Source organism: Ovis canadensis, chromosome 22, assembly GCF_042477335.2.
Source record: "Ovis canadensis isolate MfBH-ARS-UI-01 breed Bighorn chromosome 22, ARS-UI_OviCan_v2, whole genome shotgun sequence".
NCBI lineage: Eukaryota > Metazoa > Chordata > Mammalia > Artiodactyla > Bovidae > Ovis > Ovis canadensis.
Window position 1 is genome coordinate 66,861,589 of NC_091266.1, and position 22,591 is coordinate 66,884,179.

The window sequence follows — 22,591 nt, forward strand, 5'->3', positions numbered from 1 at the left end:
TTACTAAACCTACAACTTTACTGAAAGCCCAGATTAGTCTTTTGAGATCACGGACGCTATTGAGGAATACCAAGCTTGGGCTCAGGAGGCAACCCAGAAAGGTGCTGCTGGTCGAGGGCAAGACAGCTGGTGTGGGCAGAACAAGAACTACAGCCGGAAGAAATACATGGAATATACTTACATCCGTGAGTTCATAACGTCTTTTTAAAGACAAAACATGCTTCCACTGCAGAGACCCTGCTCCAGGGGCTGCAGCTGAGGACTCAAGGCTTCCTCCCCTGGCTCCTTCTCCAAGGACCCGGCCCAGTGCCTGCCTAAGTGGGGGTGAGGCCGCCTGAGGACAGGGCGCCCTTCTGCCCAGCCCCCTCTTGGCGGGCAGGCTCCACCCTGGCACCACTAGGGTGCTTGGCCGCTGGTCACTTCCCCAGCTGTGGGGCAGTGGTTCTTGCCAGGAGAGATAGCGGAGAGGACCCCAGGCCGGCTCCCCGCTGCCCAGCTCCTGGAGCAGGGGTGTCACAGAAACGTCTGCCATTGTCTCCCCGCCAGCTCCAGAGTCACACCTCGGAGACTGGGGCGCAGAGGGGTGAGCAAGTCAGTGCAATAGGTCGCTCCTAATCTCTTCCCAGAGGACTGACTGTTTGCAACAGACTGTGGGGAAGTTCAAGCGCAAGTTCTCAAGTTTCATGAGGCGGTGGTGGACACTCAGGAGGAGAGTCAGATAAGGCTAAGCTGGAGGCTGGGTCACAGGAGGGAACCAGGAAATAAGAAGACCAGGGGCGCCCTCGTGGGGTGGGAACATGAAATGCCAATGCAGAAAAGATTGTGTCGGATGCCGCATATTAATGCGTACATATGGAATCCAGAAAAGTGGTACAGATGAACCTATCTCCAGGGCAGAAATAGAGACATAGAGAACAGGCTTACGGGAATGGGGGGAAGGAGAGGGCATGACGAGTGGAGAAAGCAGCGTTGACTTGCACGCACTGCGATGTGTAACAGCTAGCGGGAAGCTGCTGCACAGCACAGAGAGCTGTCTGCTCTGCGATGACCAAGAGGCATGGGGCACGGAGGCGCAGGAGGGAGGGGCTGTGCGTGTGCTTTCACCTGACTCACTGTTGTCGTACAGCAGAAACTAACAGCATTATGAAGCGATTATACTCCAGTTTAAAAAGAAAGACTGTGTCAGACAGGCCGGAACTGGATTGGTTAAGCTGTAGAGGAATTTATGCCCAGGGGGTTGTCGAAATCAGTAGAGCAATCAGCTGGCAATTCAGTTCAGTTCAGTCGCTCAGTTGTGTCCAACTCTTCGCGACCCCGTGGACTGCAGCTCGCCATTCTTCCCTGTTCATCACCAGCTCCCAGAGCTTGCTCAAACTCACGTGCATAGTGTTGGTGATACAATCCAATGACCTCGTGCTGTTGTCCCCTTTCATCCTGCCTTCTATCTTTCCCAGCATCAGGGTCTTTTTCTATGACTTAGCTCTTCACATCGGGTGGCCAAAGTACTGGAGTTTCAGCTTCAGCATCAGTCCTTCCAATGAATGTTCAGGACTGATTTCGTTTACCATTGACTGGTTTGATCTCCTTGCAGGCCAAGGGACTCAAGTCTTCTCCAACACCACAGTTCAAAAGCATCAATTCTTCGGCACTCAGCCTTCCTTATGGTCCAACTCACATCCATACATGACGACTGAAAAACCATAGCTTTGACTAGACGGACCTTTGTCGGCAAAGTGATGTCTCTGCTTTTTAATATGCTGTCTAGGTTTTCATACCTTTTCTTCCAAGGAGCAAGTATCTTTTAATTTCATGGCTGCAATCACCATCTGCAGTGATTCTGGAGCCCAGAAAATAAAGTCTCTCACTGTTCCACTGTTTCCCCATCTATTTGCCATGAAGCGATGGGACCAGATGCCATGATCTTCGTTTTCTGAATGTTGAGCTTTAAGCCAACTTTTTCACTCTCTTTCACCTTCATCAGGAGGCTTTTTAGCTCCTCTTCACTTTCTGCCATAAGGGTGGTGTCATCTGCTTATCTGAGGTTATTGATATTTCTCCCGGTGACCTTGATTCCAGCTTGTGCTTCATCCAGCCCGGCATTTCGCATAATGTACTCTGCATAGAAGTTAAATAAGCAGAGTGACAATATACATCCTTGATGTACTCCCAGTTTGGAACCAGTCTGTTGTTCATGTCTGGTTCTAACTGTTGCTTCTTGACCTGCATACAGATTTCTCAGGATGCAGGTCAGGTGGTCTGGTATTCCCATCTCTTGAAGAATTTTCCACAGTTTGTTGTGATCCACACAGTCAAAAGCTTTGGCATAGTCAATAAAGCAGAAGTAGATGTTTTCTCAACAACAGAATGGGAAAGACTAGAGATCTCTTCAAGATAGAGATACCAAGGGAACATTTCATGCAAACATGGGCACAATAAAGGACAGAAGTGGTCTGGACCTAACTGAAGCAGATGATATTAAGAAGAGGTGGCAAGAATACACAGAACTATACAAAAAAGATCTTCATGACCCAGATAATCATGATGGTGTGATCACTCACCTAGAGCCAGACATCCTGGAGTGTGAGGTCAAGTGAACCTTAGGAAGCCTCACTACGAACAAAGCTAGTGGAGGTGATGGAATTCACAGCTGAGCTGTTTCAAACCCTAAAAGACGATGCTGTGAAAGTGCTGCACTCAGTATGCCAACAAATTTGGAAAACTCAGCAGTGGCCACAGGACTGGAGAAAGTCCGTGTTCATTCCAATCCCAAAGAAAGGCAATGCCAAAGAATGTTCAAACTACCGCACAATTGCACTCATCTCACACGCTAGTAAAGTAATGCTTAAAGTTCTCCAAGCCAGGCTTCAGCAATATGTGAACCATGAACTTCCAGATGTTCAAGTTGGTTTTAGAAAAGGCAGAGGAACCAGAGATCAAATCGCCAGCAACCATTGGATCATGGAAAAAGCAAGAGGGTTCCAGAAAAACATCTATGTCAGCAATTAGTGGAGTTTAACAGTGGGGTGTGGCCCCAGGGCCGTGTCTCCCTCAGCGCAGCACTCACCACTGGGAGGGTTGGGGGCGGCAGGGTGTGTGTGCAGCAGACAGTCGTCACTGAAATAATCCTACCAGTCACCAGAAAAACAATAAGGCCCAGGTGAATAACCTCAGATATGCATATGACACCACCCTTATGGCAGAAAGTGAAGAGGAACTAAAAAGCCTCTTGACGAAAGTGAAAGAGGAGAGTGAAAAAGTTGGCTTAAAGCTCAACATTCAGGAAACTAAGATCATGGCATCTGGTCCCATCACTTCATGGGAAATAGATGGAGAAACAGTGGAAACAGTGTCAGACTTTATTTTTGGGGCTCCAAAATCACTGCAGATGGTGATTGCAGCCATGAAATTAAAAGATGCTTACTCAGTGGAAGGAAAGTTATGACCAACCTAGATAGTATATAAAAAAGCAGAGATATTACAACAAAGGTCCGTCTAGTCAAGGCTATGTTTTTCCAGGCTATGGATGTGAGAGTTGGACTGTGAAGAAAGCTGAGTGCCGAAGAATTGATACTTTTGAACTGTGGTGTTGGAGAAGACTCTTGAGAGTCCCTTGGACTGCGATGAGATCCAACCAGTCCATCCTAAAGGGGACCAGTCCTGGTTGTTCATTGGAAGGACTGATGCTGTGGCTGAAACTCCAATACTTTGGCTACCTCATGGGGAGACCTGACTCATTGGAAAAGACCTTGATGTTGGGAGGGATTGGGGGGTGGGAGGAGAAGGGGACGACAGAGGATGAGATGGCTGGATGGCACCACCAACTCGATGCACATGAGTTTGGGTGAACTCCAGGAGTTGGTAATGGACAGGGAGACCTGGTGTGCTGCGATTCATGGGCTCGCAAAGAGTTGGACACGACTGAGCAACTGAACTGAACTGAACTGAACTGATAACCGCTCTAATGACAGAAAGTGAAGAGGAACTAAAGAGCATTTGATGAGGGTAAAATAGGAGAGTGAAAAGGCTGGCTTAAAATTCAACGTTCAAAAAACTAAGATCATGGCATCTGGTCCCATCACTTCATGGCAAATACACGGGGAAACAGTGGAAACAGTGACAGATTTTATTTTCCTGGGCTCCAAAATCACTGTTGACAGGCACTGCAGCCATGAAATTAAAAGATGCCTTATCTTTGGAGGAAAAGCTATGACAAACCTAGACAGCATATTAAAAAGCAGAGACATCACTTTACTGACGAAGATCTGTATAGTCAAAGCTATAGTTTCCCAGGAGTCATGGATGCATGTGAGAGTTGGACGATAAATGAGGCTGAGCGCCAAAGAACTGATCCGCTCAAACTGCAGTGCTGGAGAAGACTCCTGAGAGGCCCTTGGACAGCAAGGAGTTCAAACTAGTCAATCCGAAAGGAAATCAACCCTGAATATTCACTGGAAGGACTGATACTGAAGCTGAAACTCCAACACTTTGGCCACCTGATGGGAAGAGCCAACTCATTAGAAAAGACCCTGATGCTGGGAAAGATTAAGGATAAGAGGAAAAGGAAACGCAGAGGACGAGATGGATGGCATCAGCAACTTAATGGACATGAGTTTGAGGAATCTCCGGGAGACGGTGAAGGACAGGGAAGCTTGTGCGCTGCAGCTCACGGGGTCGCAAAGATTTGGACGCAACTTAGTGACTGAGGAACAAATACCGTGAAAGCTATAGAACACTGTTCAGATGAATAAGAGCGAAAAAATTAGAAACACATCTCATGCATGGTTAACTTAACATTGTTAAAATGGCAATACTCCCTGAAATATTCCCTAATTTATAGATTCAATGCACTCTCTATCAGAAACCGAGTGGACGTCTTTGCAGAAATTGACAATCTGATTCCACAATTCATATGGGACTGCAGGGACCCCAGAATAGGTCATTCTTGTTCTTGAAAGAAGAGCATAATAGGAAGGTTTCAAAACTTACTACAACAACAACAACAACAACTTACTGCAAAGCAACAGTAATCCAGACACTGGTACTGGCAGAGGATAAATATACAGGTCGATGGAATAGAACTGAAGGTCCAGAAATAAACCCACACACCTACGGTCAAGCGATATTTGAGGGCATGCAAAGACGATGGAGACAAGGGTAGTCTTTTCAACAAACGGTGCTGGGACAGTTGGATAACCACATGCAAAAGCATCAAGGTGGATACTTACCTTACAGAATATTAAAAAATGGATCAAATGTGTAAATGCAAGAAATATAGCTATAAAACACCTAGGTAAAAACCAGAGTGAATCTTCATGATTGTGCATTTGGCAAAAGATTCTTAAGTGTGACACCACAAGCAGAAGCGAGGCCTTCCCTGGCAACCCAGTGGCTAAAGACTCCTTGCCCCCGGTACAGGGCGCCCTGGGCCAGTCCTGCAGCTCAGAGTTTGCAGCCACGGCTAGAAATCCCACAGGCTGCGACTGGAAACCCTGCAACTAAAACCCAGCCCAGCCAAATCAATTTTTTTTTTAAGTGCAAGCAACAAAATTAAAAATAGCTACAATGGATTTAATCAAATTATTTTGTACTTCAAAGGACACTGTCAAGAAAGTGGAAAGACAACCCACATAATGGAAGAAAATCTTTGCAAATTCTGTATCTGCTGAGGATTTAATATCCTGAGCACATAACGAATGCTTACAAATGCTCAACACAAAAGAAAACCCAGCTGGAAACTAGGCAAAGGGCTTAAGCTGATGTTTTCCTAAAGAAGATACGCAAAGGGCAAATGAGCACATGAGAAGGTGGCGTCACTGTAAACACAGATTAAAGCCTGAGGCTTCACATTCACTCGGCTGGCTGCAATCAATATCTCAGGTAGAAACAAGTGTTGGACATGATAGGGAGAAACTGGACTTTCCGCTGTAATTTACCATGTTAACAAATTCAAGGGGGAAGCAACTGATCACTCAAATATATGCCGAAAAAGCACTTAACAGAGCGCAACCTGCACTGATATTAACGCATCCTGTTAACTAGTTGGAAACATAGGGCACGAAAAGCCACGAGTCATGCTTACAGCGAAATGTTAAAAGCATTTGCTCTGAAAAGCAAGAGTAAGACAACGATGCCCCTTCTGGAAACTTCTGTCCACACTCACACTGCAGGCTCTAGCTAGCCCGTAAGGCAGGAGAAAAGTGAGCAATGTGTACCGCTGCGTTTCGTTTCAGCTCTGTTTAACGGAATTTAATCCTGCCTCCTTCAGGTCCTGGGCGCTGCCCCTGGGCCTCTGGGTGCAACATTCACCACCCCGTGTCGTGGGCACAGGGGCTCACTGAGGGCGGGCGTGAGTACACAGTTCCTCATTCTACAAATTTTCAAAGTCAACCTGGAAAAACAGTGACATCATTCCTTGAATGTTTAAAGGAATAATGCAACTGTTTGGTGTGGTTTTTAAAAACACATGTTTCATACATGCTGAGACATTTCCTGTCCACATTTTACTGCCTCTGAAATTTTGCATCTTATCGCAGGCCATGCTGGTTAATTTGCTGTGTGGTTATTTTTCCTAATGGTCCAACTGATGAAAACTCACCACAACATATAGAATATCAGAAACAGCAAAACTGCGTGTATTTAGTTAATGAGAAAACACTTGTTTAAAAGTCAGATGAAAGTTCCAGAGCTCTGGGCCATCTGGGGAGCATTACACCCTGTCACGCCAGGGACACACGTGCGGTGCGGTCACTCAGAACCACTTCTGAGGGCATGCGCAGCACTGGCCAGGAGGCCAGCAGAGAACCTGCCTTTGCCCACTGCTGGCTGCATCCGGAAGCGTGTGGCCTCGGGTGATGCAGAAATGGCCTCTTTCTTAACAAGGTGATTATTTTGGCCTTCCAGCCTATCGGGATGAAGTATCACCTAGGTACTACTTTCCTGTAATGAAATGTTTCACACTCACAGAAGCAAATGTAAAATCGCCTGCATGTCCTGGCAAGGACAGTAGAGCCCACAGCCCCCCAGCCCCGCTCAGGAAGTGCCCAGTATCAGAGGAGTCCCTCGAGGAGGCCTCTGCCCTCCCGGCAATTGCTGTCTGTGATCATTCGAGACACACGGTCAGATGGTGCAGTCCCTCCCCCAGAAGTCCTGAAGCAAGACTGAGCCAGCCCCACCCTCTGAGGGGTCCACAGGCACAGTGCCTGCGACCTGGGTCCATGCCTGGAGTGGGCTGGGGGCGTCCCCCCAGACACAGAGTAGGCCAGGCTCGTGCAGGGGCCAGCAGGGGCCCTGGAGCTGACTGGGTGCCAGGAGGGGCCTGAGGCCCAGCCTGACCCCACCCAGGCAGCAGAGGCGACACTGACGTGGGAGCCTGCGACTCGGGCTTGGCGAGCGGGTCACGATCTGGGGTCCTCCACGGTCCCACCTTCCTCGCTCCACACTTCCAGGGTCACCCAGAGTCCACGCCTTCGCACAACTCTGCCACCCTCTGTCTCTGTCTCTGTACCTCCAGAGGCGCAGTCTGCCCTGAACTGCTGTCCTGCCCCTTTGTCCGGGGGCACCCCACGGGAGGGCGCCGGTAGGCAGTGAGGGGGCAGGGCGCTGGAGCTCGGGGCCTTCCATGCAAGGTCATGACGAGTGAATCCTCCCACACTGGCTCCAATGGGCTCCTGGCCGCTCGAGGGCTTGGAGACACAGTGGCCGAGGAGATGGTCACAGTCCCTGGGCCCCGAGACCTGGCCCAGAGCATTCAGGGGCCCAAGGAGAAGTCCGTGGGCAAACTGCCCTCTCCCGTCCTAGGCAGGACCCTATTCTAGAACCAAGGAACAGTCTTGGTAAATCTGCTTCAGCCTTGCCCAGCAAGAGCACCCAGCTGGTGGGCTCTGGGCCCCACACAGCCTGTCACCCTCCGTTAGTCTGGGTGCCAAGCCCTGAGTCAGACAAAAGACGCCGACCACCTCTGTGGGGACCTGAGCTGTGAGGCTCCCTAGGGGGGTCTTGGTGAGACCCGGATATGGAGACGGAGCAAACCAGCGCGGCCGGCTGGGTGCTCTGTGGGGTGCTCTGTGGTGCAGAGAAAAGGATGAAGTGTGACCAGCTTTAGAGAGCAGCAGGTGCGCTCCTGTGGGGGGGGGGGGGCCTGAGCAGACAGAATGCGCTCCGTGACCGCCCTCAGGCCCCCTGGCCCCTCCGCCAAGCTCACTTGGTGCAGGGACCCTGCCTGCCTTCCCCACCACATTTCCAGACCACCCCTGAAAGTCGCGACTGGAGTGGGTTGAGTTTAAACAGCCCGGGTTCAGGACTCGCTGGTCCACATCAGAGGAGAGACGGGAGCCAGCTCACCTCCTCCTCCCACCACCAGGCCGTCACCTCCAGCAGCAGGGCTTCTCTCTCAAGTCCTGACTTTGCATTTCCCAGGAGACCGAGGGAGAATGACTGCCAAGCACAGGAGTTAATGCCTCGCCACCCTTGCTCCCACTGCCTGGCTAATAGAGCTCCACCTCCTCCCTCTTCTCCAGGCGGCAGGACCCCAACTCTGCGGTCCCCAGGGGGGTAAGGGCCGGGAATTCCTTCCCCTGTGGGCCCCCAGCGGCCCCATGCCCCCGCAGCCCAGGCGGTGCGCAGCCCGCGTCCCCTCTCCAGCTCCGAGGGTCAGCTCGTCTTCTCACCCGGCGCCTGAGCTCCCGATTCCTGAACTAACCCAGCACGTTGTCCAGAGGCAGTGGGAGGCTAAGGATCAGGTCTCCGGCCGCCAGCCGTCCGTGCGGTCGTTGGGAGGTTCTTGCCCGCAGGCCCCGCCGGTCCTGCTGAGGGTGCGCCTGGCCCCGCCCACGCCGGCCCCCTCCGGCTCCGTCCTCGCGGGGGCCAAGCGGCCCCGCCAGGCCCGCTCCGCCGAGGCCGAGGCTCCGAGGCCGGCGGCCGAAGCGTGGGCGCCTGCGCATCACACACGTTCCCGCAGACAGCACCTGGCCTCTGGTGCAGCAGAGGAAATAAATGAGCGTGGGGAAAATGCCCTAAAATACGCGTGGACGTTTCCAAGCGGCCACGACGCTGAGAAAGTTCGTTACTGAAAGCAACAAGTCAGTTTCTCTTCAGCAACCCCGGCGCCAAACTACCGTTGTCTCGTCTTTGCGCGGAATCGGCTTCCGGCGGCCGAAGCCAGAAGGAACCTGCTAGGTCCCCAGGCCCGCGGCTGCGGGAGGCGGGGCCGCAAAGTGCTTCGCTGGCTGCCTTGCACACGAGGAGAAGCCCCGTTTCGGTCCATTTCGATGCTATAACACTATGTTCACTGCTTTTCAGGAAAATTTGTACAAACATGACTTTTTAAAAAGCTTTAAAATATCCGTAAGATACCGAGAGATAGGTCTGTACATCTATTCCAACACTATTAACAACAAACCACAAAACCCTTAAAAAGACGAGGACCCCAGACGCCCGCTGCGCACCAGCGGGGTCCCCGCTCCTTCCCGGGGACCGGGGTCCGCCAGCCGCGCGCCACCCCGCCCTTCCTGCCCAGCGGACCCGCCGCCCCAGGGTCTCGCGGCTCTAGGGCAGGTAATACAGGCCGCAGGCGGCCGCGGGCGCGGCGAGGAGTCCGGGCACCTGCGGCGGGGCGGCGGCGGAGCCGTGAAGGGGCGCGCCCAGCGGGAAGGGCGGGGAGGGCCGGGGCAGCAGCGGCCTGGCTGTCAACTTCAGCTTCTCCAGCTCGGCCTCCAGCAGTCGTTTGGCCTTGGCCCGGCGGTTCTGAAACCAGATCTTGACCTGCGTCTCGGAGAGACTCAGGCTGCTGGAGAACGCGGCGCGCTCGGCGACGGACAGGTGCTGCTGCTGACCGAACCTGCGCTCCAGCGCCAGCAGCTGCGCGGCGGCGAAGGGCGTCCGCGGCTTGCGGTCGCTCTTCTGTTTCCGAGCGCGCGGGGTGGAGGGCTGGGGGCGCCTGGGGCGAAGGAGCACAAAGCGGGCGCGCGGACGCACGCCGGGATCGCCGCCACGGCCGATCCTGGATGTGAGTCCCGGCTCTATGACCGCGGGCCTCAGGTGAGACGGGACCCCCGAAGCTTGCGGGGTAATAGAAGCAAGGTACGGGAGGGGGAGGGGGCGGCGCGCGGAGAGGGACAAAGCGGACTGGGGCTCTGCTTCCCAGGGAGGAGGGGAACTCTGCCCGCTTGGAAAAGCGAGAAACTTGGGCACGAAGCCGCAGCAAGACCTGAGCGGTGAGCGAGGAGGGGAAGCAGAGGCGCGCCTTGGCGGGGACTGTAGCGTGCGCGGCCAGAGCTGCTCCGAGACGAGAGGGCCCCGCCCCCGGGTAGAGCAGGGTAGGCCTGTTTGGAGGGGGCAGGTGGGGCAGGGCTCGCGCGCCGGAGGGCTTGGGCAGGCTGTCGTGGGCTGGTTTCTTTCTTCGCACTCAGGCCGGCGCGTTAGTAGATGGCTATTTCCGAAGTTACGAACGACAGCGCCTTTCGCGCCCTGGTCCTCCGAGCCTGGGCCAAGCGGGCTCCTCTCGCAGCCCGGGACGGCGCGACAGGGCACTTACGTGGGGCGCTCGAGGGGGCGGCCGGCGGAAACCAGGCCCGGGATTCCGCGGCGCCCCGCGGCCTCTCCTCCTGGGGTTGCACGGGCTCCGAGCCCAGCCAGCGCTCGGCTTCCAGCAACGACTCGACGCCGAAAGGCAGCGGGCCGAGTCTCTCACGGTCCCCGTCCCACGTCCTGAGCCCAGAGGGGTTCATGCCGAGCAAAGCCGGGGCCAGGCGCTGACGGGCGGGCGCTGGGCTAGCGGAGCCCGGCGGGCGCAGCGTGGAGGAAGCGCGCCGCGAGAGTGCCGGCGACTCGGCGGCGCCCCCTCCCTCGGTGCCCTTTTTATAAAAAGCGGCGCCCCTTTCGTACCCAGCTGTCCAATCGCCACAGTGACTGCCGCGTGGGTACAGACACCCATTGGTTTCGCTGATCCGGGAGGAGGGGACGGGCAACGAGGGGCGGGGCCGCCGGCCGACCCCGGACTGGGACCCGTGCACCCCAGCCCCGGCCTGCCTGGCGCACCCCGTCGGTTTCCTAGAGCCCGTTGTGGCCGGGCTGGGATACGGCTGGGGCACCGGAGAGCATGAGGCGCTGGCCCCAGCCTCCTCGCGTGGAGGAGCCCGCAGTGGGCGCGACGGGGTTGAGCCTCGGTCCGGGCGCCTCCCGCAGGGTCCTCGCCCGCCGGCGGCTCGTCCCGCTGCGCCACAGCCCGGAGCCGGAGCCATCGGCGCGTGCCTGCCATGGTCCAGGCGCTGTCTCCAAACCCTGGGGGTCACCTTTGACCGACCTTGCACCCGGACTGGAGACTCTGCTTCCGTCGCCTGGAAGTCGGGCCACGGCGCCCTGAGCCTGGGTGGCTCTCCAGGCGCCCGTAGCTGGCGGGCGCTCTCCCTGGCGTCCAACAGCTTGGCCCCTGGAGCGGCCGGCGGGGCGCGGCGAAGGTCCCAAGGCAGGGCCCGGGGCCACGGGGGAAGTCGAGGCGCCCACGTCTCACGCGCCTCCGACACGGGGCCTGGGACACAAGCAGGGCTCCTTGGGCCGCCGGTCGCGAAGTCGGTCACTGGGTGTCAGCCTCTCCTGCTCCACACTTGCTGGGCCGAATCCTCGGGAAACCCGGGCCCTGGGACCTGGGAAAAGTCCTGCGACTCCAGTTCCGACAGACCCCGGCCGGACCGCGGAGGTGCTTCCGAGACTCCGCGACCAGGTGGGGAGGGATCCCGGACCGGGTTCGAAGAAGGAGCGAAGGTCCGACAGAGACTAGCACGTATTGGGACTCTTTCCCCGAAACTGAACGGATCTTTGGTTTGGAGACCTCCCTGAGTGCTGCAGACGAGGCACCCCTCTGCAGTCTCTCCGCCAAGGGAAGAAACCCCTCACGCATTGTAGAATAGATCACGAGATTGGTTTGCCAGGAACGATTTCGTGTCAGAGTAATATCCCTGACTGCAGAAGCAGCAAACTAAATCGACTAAATGCTTATTTCTGAAAAAGCAAAGTTGTTTAATGAAAACTAGTTTTGGATGATGCTTTGTCCATTTAAGCTAGAGAAATTCACTCAGGAAGTTTCTCACCATGCAAATTTAGAAGCAAGACTGAAAGCGGCCCTCAGAGCCCTCCGGCCAGGCCTGTATCTGAGGCTAGACCAGCTCTTTCTGCATTCTGAGATAAATTGCCCTTTACTAATGTAATAAAGATGTTCTGAGTTGATTGAAGATAATTGCATCATTAAAGCACTTTCTTTGAAGTTCTCTCTCCTGATAGTTTATCTTTAGCAGGCCACTCACTGGAGCCTTTGAAAAAGAATTTTAAAGGGGATAACAGCCAGCTGCCTCGGCCTGCCCCATGTCCACTCAGGATGGCCCAGAGGTGGCGTCTGGGTAGATGACGCGGGGCCTGGGCTGTGCCTGGCTGGTCTGGGGTGGGATGGGGCTGTGGGGCCAGGTACCGGTACCAACCTTTGGGAGGTCTCCCTGGGGGCATCTGGACTGGTGTGTCTCCCTCCCAGCAGGGCGAGCCAGTGCTGACCAGGCTCCTGCCCAGCCCAGCTCCAGAGGTGGGTGGAGGATGGAGGAGAGCCCCTGGGTGTGGATGTCAAAGCCCAGACTGCAGCACCAAGCACGAACAGGCTCCGGCACGGCGGCCTCTCCAGCCCCACAGGGCCCTGGGACGGGAGATGGCTGGGGTGGTGGGCGTGAGAAGGACGGGATCCCATTTCTGTCAACGTGTGGGCTTTGGGCACGGAAGCCTGGACACAGCTGCAGGAGCCTGGGCACCGTCTCTGGCCACCAGAAGAGGTGAAGATGCCTGCAGGCACCTGGCTTCCCAGTGGCTCAGGAGCAGGCCAGCTAGGCCTGTTGTGTGGACAGGGGTCCAGGCGCAGCCCCAGCAGTGGCCCCTCTTGAGGCTGGTAGGTGCTGAAGCCAGTGCCAACTCCCCACCCCATCTCAGGTGAGCCCCTGAAATGATAGCAAACCTCAAAGACCAGCCCGCTCAGCCCGCGCTGGAGCAGACACTGACCCCAGTTTGAGTGGCATTGTTCCCGCAGTTCGCTCTGAGCCCGGAGGGGCCAGGAGGTCAGCAAAGGCTGGACACCTGTTCTTCCTGTGTCCTGGTGCCTCCTTTTGGTGCTAACTTCAAGGGGATGAGCACATCCTGATCTTCCAGAAACGAGGGATGAGTCCCGGCACGGGGACCGGATGCCGAGAGGCCTCCTGTCGGCGCAGTCAGCGTGGGGAGGTGAGTTCTGAGAACAGACTTTGTTTTGTAGGACTCATCCAGTAGGGTTTGGAACTGTGCGGGACTCAAACAGGAATAGAAAAGCTCCTCCCGTCTTGAAACCTGGTGGAGGGGAGGGTCTGCTGAAGTGAGAGAAAGCCAAGTCACGCTCACGGTGGCGGTGCTGAGGGAGGGAAGCTGGCACCATGTGACTGAGGACACTGACGGTCCCCTTTTGGACGTGGATAGAGGCAGCCAGCGTGGTCTCCATGGTGGTTTACAGGCGGGGCACCTTTGCTGGCCTATGGCCTGGAGACAGCTGACTCCTGGTCTTGCTCCAGGGCAGCCCCGCGCCTCCTTGGGGCCCTTCTAAAGGCCGCGCCTTCCAGACAGTGCAGTCTGCAGGGAGCACCGTGCAGCCCCACCACCTCATGCCTTACCCTCCGTCATCTCTCTCAGCCGAGGCCCCCGACAGCCTCCCTTTCCTGCCGAAAGGCTAGGACCATTCTCCTTCTCAAAGGTATCTGTGTTGGAGCCTTTAACTTTTTCCTTCTTGACTTATTAGAAAATTTCTCCAAATACAAGTGGTGGTTTAAATGACTCTGGCCAGAAGACGGCATGAGCTCCAGCAGCTGGTGGGTGTGATGAGGGAGAGGCCGCTGGATAGGAGGCCCATCTCCCCAGGTGGATGCTTGGGCATCTCTCAGGAGAGGACCTGCTCCAGGTCAGATGAGGCCCACGAGATGGGGAAGGCTCAGGTGAGGGTGTGGGCTGAGGAGAGAAGGCCTCGGGACTCATCCTGAGACCCCCGTCACTTCAAGGTGTCTCCTCACGTCTTTCCTTTTCCCCTGTTCCCATCTAACTTCTCTGCCAATTCACCTTCGTGCTTACTCTTTGCATGCAGAGCTTTGAAACTCGGGCACACCTCCTGATGAGAGAAACCAGAGGAGGAGCCCATTTTTATCGAGTGACCCTCTGTCCAGAGCAACAGGTGCAGCTGATTTTGTCTGGTACAGAACGACCTCTCCCCGCCCCGATGTCTGGTGCCTAATCCCCGGGACCCAGCAGTATGTCACGGTATGTGGCAAAGCTGGGATTGAGACTGTTCATCAGCTGCTTTGGGATGGCTAGAGCACCCTGGATCATCCAGGTAGACCCAATCTAATTGTGAGGGTCCTCAAGAGGCCAGAGGGGGCAGCGTGGGACGGACTGAGCCTGTCACAGCTGACTTTGGCTGTGGCCTCTAGAGGACCCAGAGCCTCCAGCAGGACCCACCCAGGCTGCTCACACCTGATTTAGCCCAGGGAGACCCACTTGGACTTCTGGCCCCAGGTCTGTGCAGGGGTGTATCTGCACTGTCTGCAGTCGGGAGATAGTGCAGTAGGGCGCTGGCGTCCCCTACGTGGCACTTCTTATCATCCTCGCTTTCGTGGGAGAGGAAACAGGCTCTGAGGGAGGCGATTTGGCAGGGGTCCAGAGAGAAGGGCCCAGCCCCGAGTCACTCTCAAGTCCGTGCCCCTCCCTCTGCACGCTGCTTGGGGTGGGGGCCTGGCACTGTCTCCATGGGTCAGAGGCACCCGAGAGCCGGGCTCCGTGGCACCTGGGGCCTTGCTGAGGCACCAGCTCTAGCAGAGTCCAGGCGCAGGCATCCCCAGCCGCCTCCCTTTATCTGCCTGTCCGGCCCCATCGCCAAGCCCCCAGGTGGGAAGCACTCACGCGCCCTCTGCTGGCAGGGCCGGGAATCAGGCTGTCTGTGCCTGGTGGAGGTGGGGCTCTGTCTCCTGGGCCAGCTGGCTGTGGGCGTCTAACTGCAGAGACCGGGTGAGCTGGAGGTCTCGGCGGACACAGGAGAGCAGTGGGCCAGGGCAGTCCTTGCCTGCAGCAATGGGGGCCCTAGGGTCGGGCTCGCGGGGCAGCCCAGGTGTGAGCCCGCGCACAGAATGGGTGGGAGAGTCCACCAAGCTCCACAGAGAGGATGCAAGGCAATGGCAGCCCACTCCAGTGTTCGTGCCTGGAGACTCCCAGGGACGGGGAGCCTGGTGGGCTGCCGTTGCCTGGAGACTCCCAGGGACAGAGCAGCCTGATGGGCTGCGGTCCATGGAGTTGCACAGAGTCGGACACGACTGAGCGACTTCTGTTTCACTTTTCACTTTCATGCATTGGAGAAGGAAATGGCAGCCCACTCCAGTGTTCTTGCCTGGAGAATCCCAGGGACAGGGGAGCCTGTTGGGCTGCCGTCTATGGGGTCGCACAGAGTCGGACATGGCTGATGCGACTTAGCAGCAGCAGCAGCAGCAAATATATATATATATATATATATATATAATTTTTGAGAGTGAACAGCTTTGGAGATGCTTGAGAAAAGGCGGGGCATGGCAGGAAAACACCACCATTCAGGAGAAGACGGGGAATGAGTGTAGGATGGTTCTGGAAATAGGAGCCAAGCCGCCACTCCAGGCTTGATGCCCCTCGGCCCCAAGGCCCTGGGGGGACAGTGACTAGACCCAGGGCCTCTGGCCGGTGCTCCAGGGGCATCTGGACAGGGCAGGACCGTGACCCAGGGGTGAACTAAGAAGGCCGCAAGAGGCCCCTGACACCAGCCCTTTGGGCAGCAGAGGCTTGTCAGTGCCCCCATCTCTAGCAACCAGCTGTCAGATTCATATTCTTTATTGTCTCCTGCTTTCTATTTCTGGACTTCCCTGGTGGCTGAGACGGTGAAGCATCTCGCTTACCATGCGGGAGACCCGGGTTCGATCCCTGGGTCAGGAAGATCCTCTGGAAAAGGCAATGGCAACCCACTCCAGTACTCTTGCCCGGAGAACCCCATGGACGGAGGAGCCTGGTGGGCTGCAGTCCGTGGGGTCGTGAAGGCTTTCTATTTCATTGATCTTTTTGTCTCCTTCACTTAGTTTATGTTTAGTTTGCTCTACTTTGTCAAGTTTCTTAGCGTGGAAACTGTCATGGATTCTCAAGCCTGTCTTCTTTGCTGGTATAGCCGTCAGCGCTGCGAATTTCCCTGTAAGCGCTGCTTTCATTCTTAGTTCAAAATGCTAATTCTCTTTTGATTTCCTCTTGGACCCAAGGTCACTCAGAAGTGTGTTACTGAGTTTCCAAGTATTTGAGCTTTTTTCAGGGATGTTTCTGGGTCTGTTTTCATTCTACACCCATTTGGTAGACCACACTTTGACATTTGTCCTTGGCCTTGACTGGGGAGGAGGGAAGGGGAAGCTGGGATGGAGAGAGATGTTGGGAGCAGAGGCCAGAGCCACAGAGCTCAGAGAAGGGGCCCTCGGACCCGTGAGGCCTGAGGGGCCACGGGACTCAAGGACAGGGACCCCAGGACTCTGAGCGAGTGACTCCACCTCTCCTGGGAGTTAGCGGCCCCCCCAGAGCCTCGGGGGAGAGCCTTCTGTCAGGACCCTGTGGCTGAGGAGGGACTGGGGGAAGTCATGCCCCCAGAACAGAGGAGACCCCGTGAGGCCTGAGTGCGGGGGAGAGCGGCAGCTGGGAGCAGTGGGCGGTTCCGGGGCCGGGCATGGCGGGGTCACACGCTCACCGCCCGGATGTGCCTGCAGCCTGGCTCATCTCTGTGCTGCTTGCCAGCCTTCTGTGAGGACTCTGGGAATCCACAGGAGCATCCCCGTGGCACCTGGGCCGAGGGATGGCGATACCTGGAACCTGGGGGTCCAGCCAGGAGCCCCAACGTGGCCCCTGGCTCCGGGGAGAGGAGGGAGGCAGGAGGAAGCCCCCAGCACAGGGCCTCACCACTCCTCTCAGCGCTCCAGGAAGGACTGGTCGGGCCCCCGCCCCACACCGCCCTGGCCTGGGAGGCAGGTGGACCTGGTCCGGAGAGGGGACAGGGCCCTGGTGGCACGGGGGAGCCACCCTGGCCCACCTTACGCGGCCTTTTGCCCCGTCCCACGGCTGCTGCACCGTGGATACGCGCCACAGGCTGCCGCGCCGTGGGTACGCGGTCTTTTGCCCCGTCCCACGGGCTGCCGCACTGTGGAGAGGGCCTCTCGCCAGCCGTGGGCACTGCGGACCGAAGTGCTGGTGAGGGGTACGGGCTTGTAGCATGGGTGGGGAAGGCCGCCGCCCCAGACCCCATCCTGGGAGAGATGGAGGGGTCCTCCTGGGTCTGGCTCCTCCCCAGGGAAGTTGGAGAGAGTCCTATTCAGCTGGGCCATGTACTTTCCTCCCAAAGGCCTTCTCCCCGCCCAGCCCAACTGCCCAGCACACGGCCCCCTCTGAATGCCCAGCCAGGCCCTTCAATCCTGGCCTGGCCCCTCCAGCCAGGCAGGGTCCTCCCCAGGGCCGGAGGAGTGTTCAACGGGCCTGATTACCAGGTGGGGCACTTTGGGGACAATAGGCGGCCTGGCTCTAGTCTCCAGGTGAGAGGGAGCTGTGGAACCCTCTAGCTCTGCTCTGCGCAGGGGACACACTCCGTGCCAGGCAACCACTGGTTAATCACCTGCAAAATACAATCGCGCCCCCTGGCTGTGAAAATCGCTTCAGGGACTGCGGAACCAACTTAGTTGCTGGGAGAACCCAGAATTGATTTCCTTTGGGGTGGCCCAGTGTCCAGCCACCCTGCAGCAGAGAGAGGGGTCCCCCCAGCACAGTCATGGGGATGAACCGTGTTCTAGAACATGCAAGGGGAGTTCTCCTTTTCCCCTGGTAATGAGCAATATCAGACTGTCCTCACAGACAGCAAGAAGCCTGGGGGTGATGCCTGGGAGCCCCTGCTCCAAGCGCCCACTACCCACCTGCCCACGGAGCCCTTTGCACTTGGGGCAGGTGGAAGGTTCTAGATGCTAAGGCCTGCAGGCATGACTTGGAGACAGTGCCCACGTCTCAGACCCGAGCTCCGCCCCCTGCATGACGCAGTGCTGTACCACCTGTGTGACGCTGCCCTCCTGGGCTCAGAGCTCACCCGCGGCAGAGGACCAGGGGCGTGTGCCCAGTGCCAGTTACAGGCAGGTCTTGAGGGGAAGGAGGGGTGAGGGAGGGTGAGGGGGACGAGGACTTGCGTGCCTGGCTCGTCTTGGCTCTGCTGAAGGGCTGTGCCCCCTGACCTGGCACCCTAACATCTCTGGGCCCCAGATCCCTGCTTGGTCTCCCCCAGATAAGCCAGAGCAAACACAGAAAGAATTCCCTTGTTCACGGTCATCAGAGCCTCTGCCCACTGCCCTTGCGCCCCCTCCAGTCGGCCAGGCACAGAGGCCCTGGGGAAGAGCAGGTCACCAGCCACGCAGGGCAGTGGGTGGCCTTAGGGGAAACAGAGGCTACTGGGTCCAGCTGCTCACCGGAGGGAAGGGGGTCCGTCTTGTCCCAGGCCCTCAGGGCTGACGGTGCCCGCGCAGTTGTCCGGGGCCTTGAGAGGGGAAGGCACCTCTGACTGGTCTCAGGGTCAGCTCTGTAGACAGGGACCCTCTTTCCAGTGAAGTGGGGTTCTGCCAAAGTGCCGTCAGCCTTCCCCAACCCCCATGCAGCAGGACCACTCCCAACAGGGCAGGCAGGCGTCTGAGTCTCTGCGGGAGGCTTCTGGAGTTTGTAATCCTGCCTAATCCTGCTTCAGATCCCCATGGGCAGGAGGAAAGCCACACGCAGCGGACTCAAGCCAGCCAGCAGATCCTGGTCCCGGGGACAGGCCAGGGGTGGCCCTCTGCGGCCCCGAGCCCCCTGCTCAGGGCCCTGGAGGTCCAGGCCCAGGACCTGTGCTCAGGTATGAAGCGGAAAGATGAAGACGCCCGCCTCACCTGCCTCTCTGGGGCCTCTCCTGAACTTGTGCAAGATCACACACAGGCCACGTCAGCCAGCCCGGCCTGAGCCCAGGACCAAAGTGAGCCAGAGCTGGGGCCCCCCCAGAACCTCGGGAGCTGCAGGGGACTTTCAAGGGCGCTCTGGGACTTCTCTTCACATTGAACAGACCCTGCCTCAGGAAGCATTACATGTCTTGGGACGTCCTCTCTGAGCTGATGGCCTTGCTCCTGAATGTGACCAAGCTGGAGGCCAAGGTGCAGTGAAGGCCAAAAGGCCCGTCCCCGGGCACTGCGTCCTCCCCGCCCGGGCCCCGCGTCCTCCCCGCCCGGGCCCCGTCCCCGGGCACTGCGTCCTCCCCGCCCGGGCCCCGTCCCCGGGCACTGCGTCCTCCCCGCCCGGGCCCCGTCCCCGGGCACTGCGTCCTCCCCGCCCGGGCCCCGTCCCCGGGCACTGCGTCCTCCCCGCCCGGGCCCCGTCCCCGGGCACTGCGTCCTCCCCGCCCGGGCCCCGTCCCCGGGCACTGCGTCCTCCCCGCCCGGGCCCCGTCCCCGGGCACTGCGTCCTCCCCGGCCCGGGCCCCGCGTCCTCCCCGGCCCGGGCCCCGTCCCCGGGCACTGCGTCCTCCCCGCCCGGGCCCCGTCCCCGGGCACTGCGTCCTCCCCGCCCGGGCCCCGTCCCCGGGCACTGCGTCCTCCCCGCCCGGGCCCCGTCCCCGGGCACTGCGTCCTCCCCGCCCGGGCCCCGTCCCCGGGCACTGCGTCCTCCCCGCCCGGGCCCCGTCCCCGGGCACTGCGTCCTCCCTGGCCCGGGCCCCGTCCCCGGGCACTGCGTCCTCCCCGCCCGGGCCCCGTCCCCGGGCACTGCGTCCTCCCCGCCCGGGCCCCGTCCCCGGGCACTGCGTCCTCCCCGCCCGGGCCCCGGCCCCGGGCACTGCGTCCTCCCTGGCCCGGGCCCCGTCCCCGGGCACTGCGTCCTCCCTGGCCCGGGCCCCGTCCCCGGGCACTGCGTCCTCCCCGCCCGGGCCCCGTCCCCGGGCACTGCGTCCTCCCTGGCCCGGGCCCCGTCCCCGGGCACTGCGTCCTCCCCGCCCGGGCCCCGTCCCCGGGCACTGCGTCCTCCCCGCCCGGGCCCCGTCCCCGGGCACTGCGTCCTCCCCGCCCGGGCCCCGTCCCCGGGCACTGCGTCCTCCCCGCCCGGGCCCCGTCCCCGGGCACTGCGTCCTCCCCGCCCGGGCCCCGTCCCCGGGCACTGCGTCCTCCCCGCCCGGGCCCCGTCCCCGGGCACTGCGTCCTCCCGGGCCCGGGCCCCGTCCCCGGGCACTGCGTCCTCCCCGCCCGGGCCCCGTCCCCGGGCACTGCGTCCTCCCTGGCCCGGGCCCCGTCCCCGGGCACTGCGTCCTCCCCGCCCGGGCCCCGTCCCCGGGCACTGCGTCCTCCCCGCCCGGGCCCCGTCCCCGGGCACTGCGTCCTCCCAGGCCCGGGCCCCGTCCCCGGGCACTGCGTCCTCCCCGCCCGGGCCCCGTCCCCGGGCACTGCGTCCTCCCCGCCCGGGCCCCGGCCCCGGGCACTGCGTCCTCCCTGGCCCGGGCCCCGTCCCCGGGCACTGCGTCCTCCCCGCCCGGGCCCCGTCCCCGGGCACTGCGTCCTCCCCGCCCGGGCCCCGTCCCCGGGCACTGCGTCCTCCCTGGCCCGGGCCCCGTCCCCGGGCACTGCGTCCTCCCCACCCGGGCCCCGTCCCCGGGCACTGCGTCCTCCCTGGCCCGGGCCCCGTCCCCGGGCACTGCGTCCTCCCCGCCCGGGCCCCGTCCCCGGGCACTGCGTCCTCCCCGGCCCGGGCCCCGTCCCCGGGCACTGCGTCCTCCCCGGCCCGGGCCCCGTCCCCGTGCAGTGCGTCCTCCCCACCCGGGCCCCGTCGAGAGGAAGGAGGGTCTTGGCCATCCTGTGCACCCTCCACAGCGGCTGCTGGGCAGTGCCTGGGGCTCTCCAGGGACACGAAGTGAATGAGGAGCAGCAAGGGGCCCAGGGGTCACACGGGGCATTCCCAACGCATCCTCCGACAGCCGTGATGGCGCCTGACACGGGAGAGGGACGCTTAGGCGGCCTGGTCAAGGAAACCCAGCGTGAAATCTGAGCAGAGACTCCAAGGCCAGGAGCGCTGTGGGGACAGAGGCGGGAGGGGGCAAGAGGACCTTGGTCATCACATCCTGGACTGAGGCTGTATTTTGTTCTAAACACGTCAGGGCAGAGATGGGCAGGAAGTATCAGAGGCTCAGACCAGAGGAGGTATGACAGCTCTCTCCCCCTGCCTCACAGGCTCCTCCAGCACGGTGGGTGGGCAGCAACCAGGAGCTCTGCAGAGACCACTGGGCCAATGAGGGCCTGACCGGAGCGAGTCAAAGCAGGCCAGCAATGTGAACTGTGTTTGAGGATGCTGTGTTTGGAAACAATATAGGATAGAGGATAACTAACAACTGAGCATCTAAGTTAACCCTGGTCCGAAAGTCTGTTTATTTAGACCGAGCAGCTGAGCGCACACTCCAGCAGGGGTCTAACCACCAGGTCCTGGAGCAGGGCGCCTGTCAAGCCAGGGCGTGAGCCAGGAGGGAGCGAGGGTCGGGCACCCCCAGACTGCCCGAGCAGAGTCCAGGTGGGTCGGGGTGACGGGCTCATCGTGTGGGAAGCTCACGGGCATGGAGGGAGCTCCTCCCCTGGAATGGCACAGGCTCTGGGCAGCCACCCTGGTCCCCGACCCTGACCCATACCTGCGGCCTCATGCAGCTGGAGCCCGGCCATCGCAGGGCCTCTGTGAGGTGGGCCAGCAGAGGACTGGGCCTCGACCGGAACTAGAGGGTTCTTTACTTCCCTGGTGGCCAAGCCTGGGCTGGGGTCCCATTGTGTGTGCCCCTCAGCCCGGCACTGAGTCACTGGACCCTCTCTGGGGCACATGTGAAATCCTGGAGGAGCTCGTCCCTCCCGGAGCTGGTGGCGAGGAGCCCGGCATGCCAGGGTTCCCTGCAGGACTGGAGGTCCCTGTGCTTTGAGGGGTGGGGAGGCATGCGACGGGTCAGGGGCAGCGGCAGGACCTTCAACCGAGGCCCGAAAGGGTCTGAGGCAAAGCTGAGGGATGTCCCAGCTTGAGAGCTCCTAGGGTGCAGGCACTCCCTGCCGTGTGAGCCTCGGTCACTCAAGATGAGCCTGTCGCCCCTGCCAGGTCCGGGCTGGGCAGCCGGTGGCCGCACACGTCCCAGAGAAGGACAATGCTTCCCAGGCGGTCGCGGGGAGGCGGGCCGGGTCCCAGCACGGCGAGTCCCAGTCCTCTTCCGGAGGCAGCCATGCGCGCTACAACCCCAGGAGGGGCTCCGGGGACCCTGAGGGTCCCCACCCGCCCACACGGGGCAGAGCGGGGCTCAGGCAGGCCGCTGAGGCTCCGCCCCAGACCTGGGCAGCGGGCCACTGCTCCTCCCAGGGGCTCCCCGGTGTCCCCAGTGAGGGCACTCTGCTGAGGAGCATCTTCACAGCCCTGCCTCTCCCTGCGGGGCTCGCTGCCCACCCTTTCATCCCCCCTCGTCCACCAGGTGTGGGGCTGGAGGGAGGCTGGGCTG

General features: G+C 59.5%; 2 protein-coding genes across 2 annotated transcripts; both read right to left on the reverse strand.

Moving 5' to 3' along the window:
* Positions 1-9,469: 9,469 nt before the first annotated feature.
* LOC138427663 (uncharacterized) lies at positions 9,470-13,498 on the reverse strand. The gene is made up of 3 exons (XM_069567436.1): positions 13,402-13,498; positions 10,625-11,524; positions 9,470-10,526 (listed from the first exon to the last, which is right to left on the reverse strand). Exons 1-3 carry the CDS (start codon positions 13,496-13,498, stop codon positions 9,544-9,546), a joined length of 1,980 nt encoding a protein of 659 aa, XP_069423537.1. The 3' UTR covers positions 9,470-9,543.
* Positions 13,499-19,174: 5,676 nt separating this feature from the next.
* On the reverse strand, positions 19,175-21,028 carry LOC138427664 (spidroin-1-like). The gene has a single exon (XM_069567437.1). It carries the CDS (start codon positions 21,026-21,028, stop codon positions 19,175-19,177), a length of 1,854 nt encoding a protein of 617 aa, XP_069423538.1.
* Between the last annotated feature and the right edge of the window lie 1,563 nt (positions 21,029-22,591).

Excerpts from the sequence above, each read along its gene's own strand:
- LOC138427663 (XM_069567436.1), bottom strand. The coding sequence starts at position 13,498 with ATGGAGACCACGCTGGCTGCCTCTATCCACGTCCAAAAGGGGACCGTC. Across the intron at positions 11,525-13,401 it reads CCTCCCTCAGCACCGCCACC|GCCCCGTGTCGGAGGCGCGT; the intron begins GTGAGCGTGACT and ends CTTGTGTCCCAG. Across the intron at positions 10,527-10,624 it reads GGAAGCCGAGCGCTGGCTGG|TGCCCTGTCGCGCCGTCCCG; the intron begins GCTCGGAGCCCG and ends GCCCCACGTAAG.
- LOC138427664 (XM_069567437.1), bottom strand. The coding sequence starts at position 21,028 with ATGCCCCGTGTGACCCCTGGGCCCCTTGCTGCTCCTCATTCACTTCGT.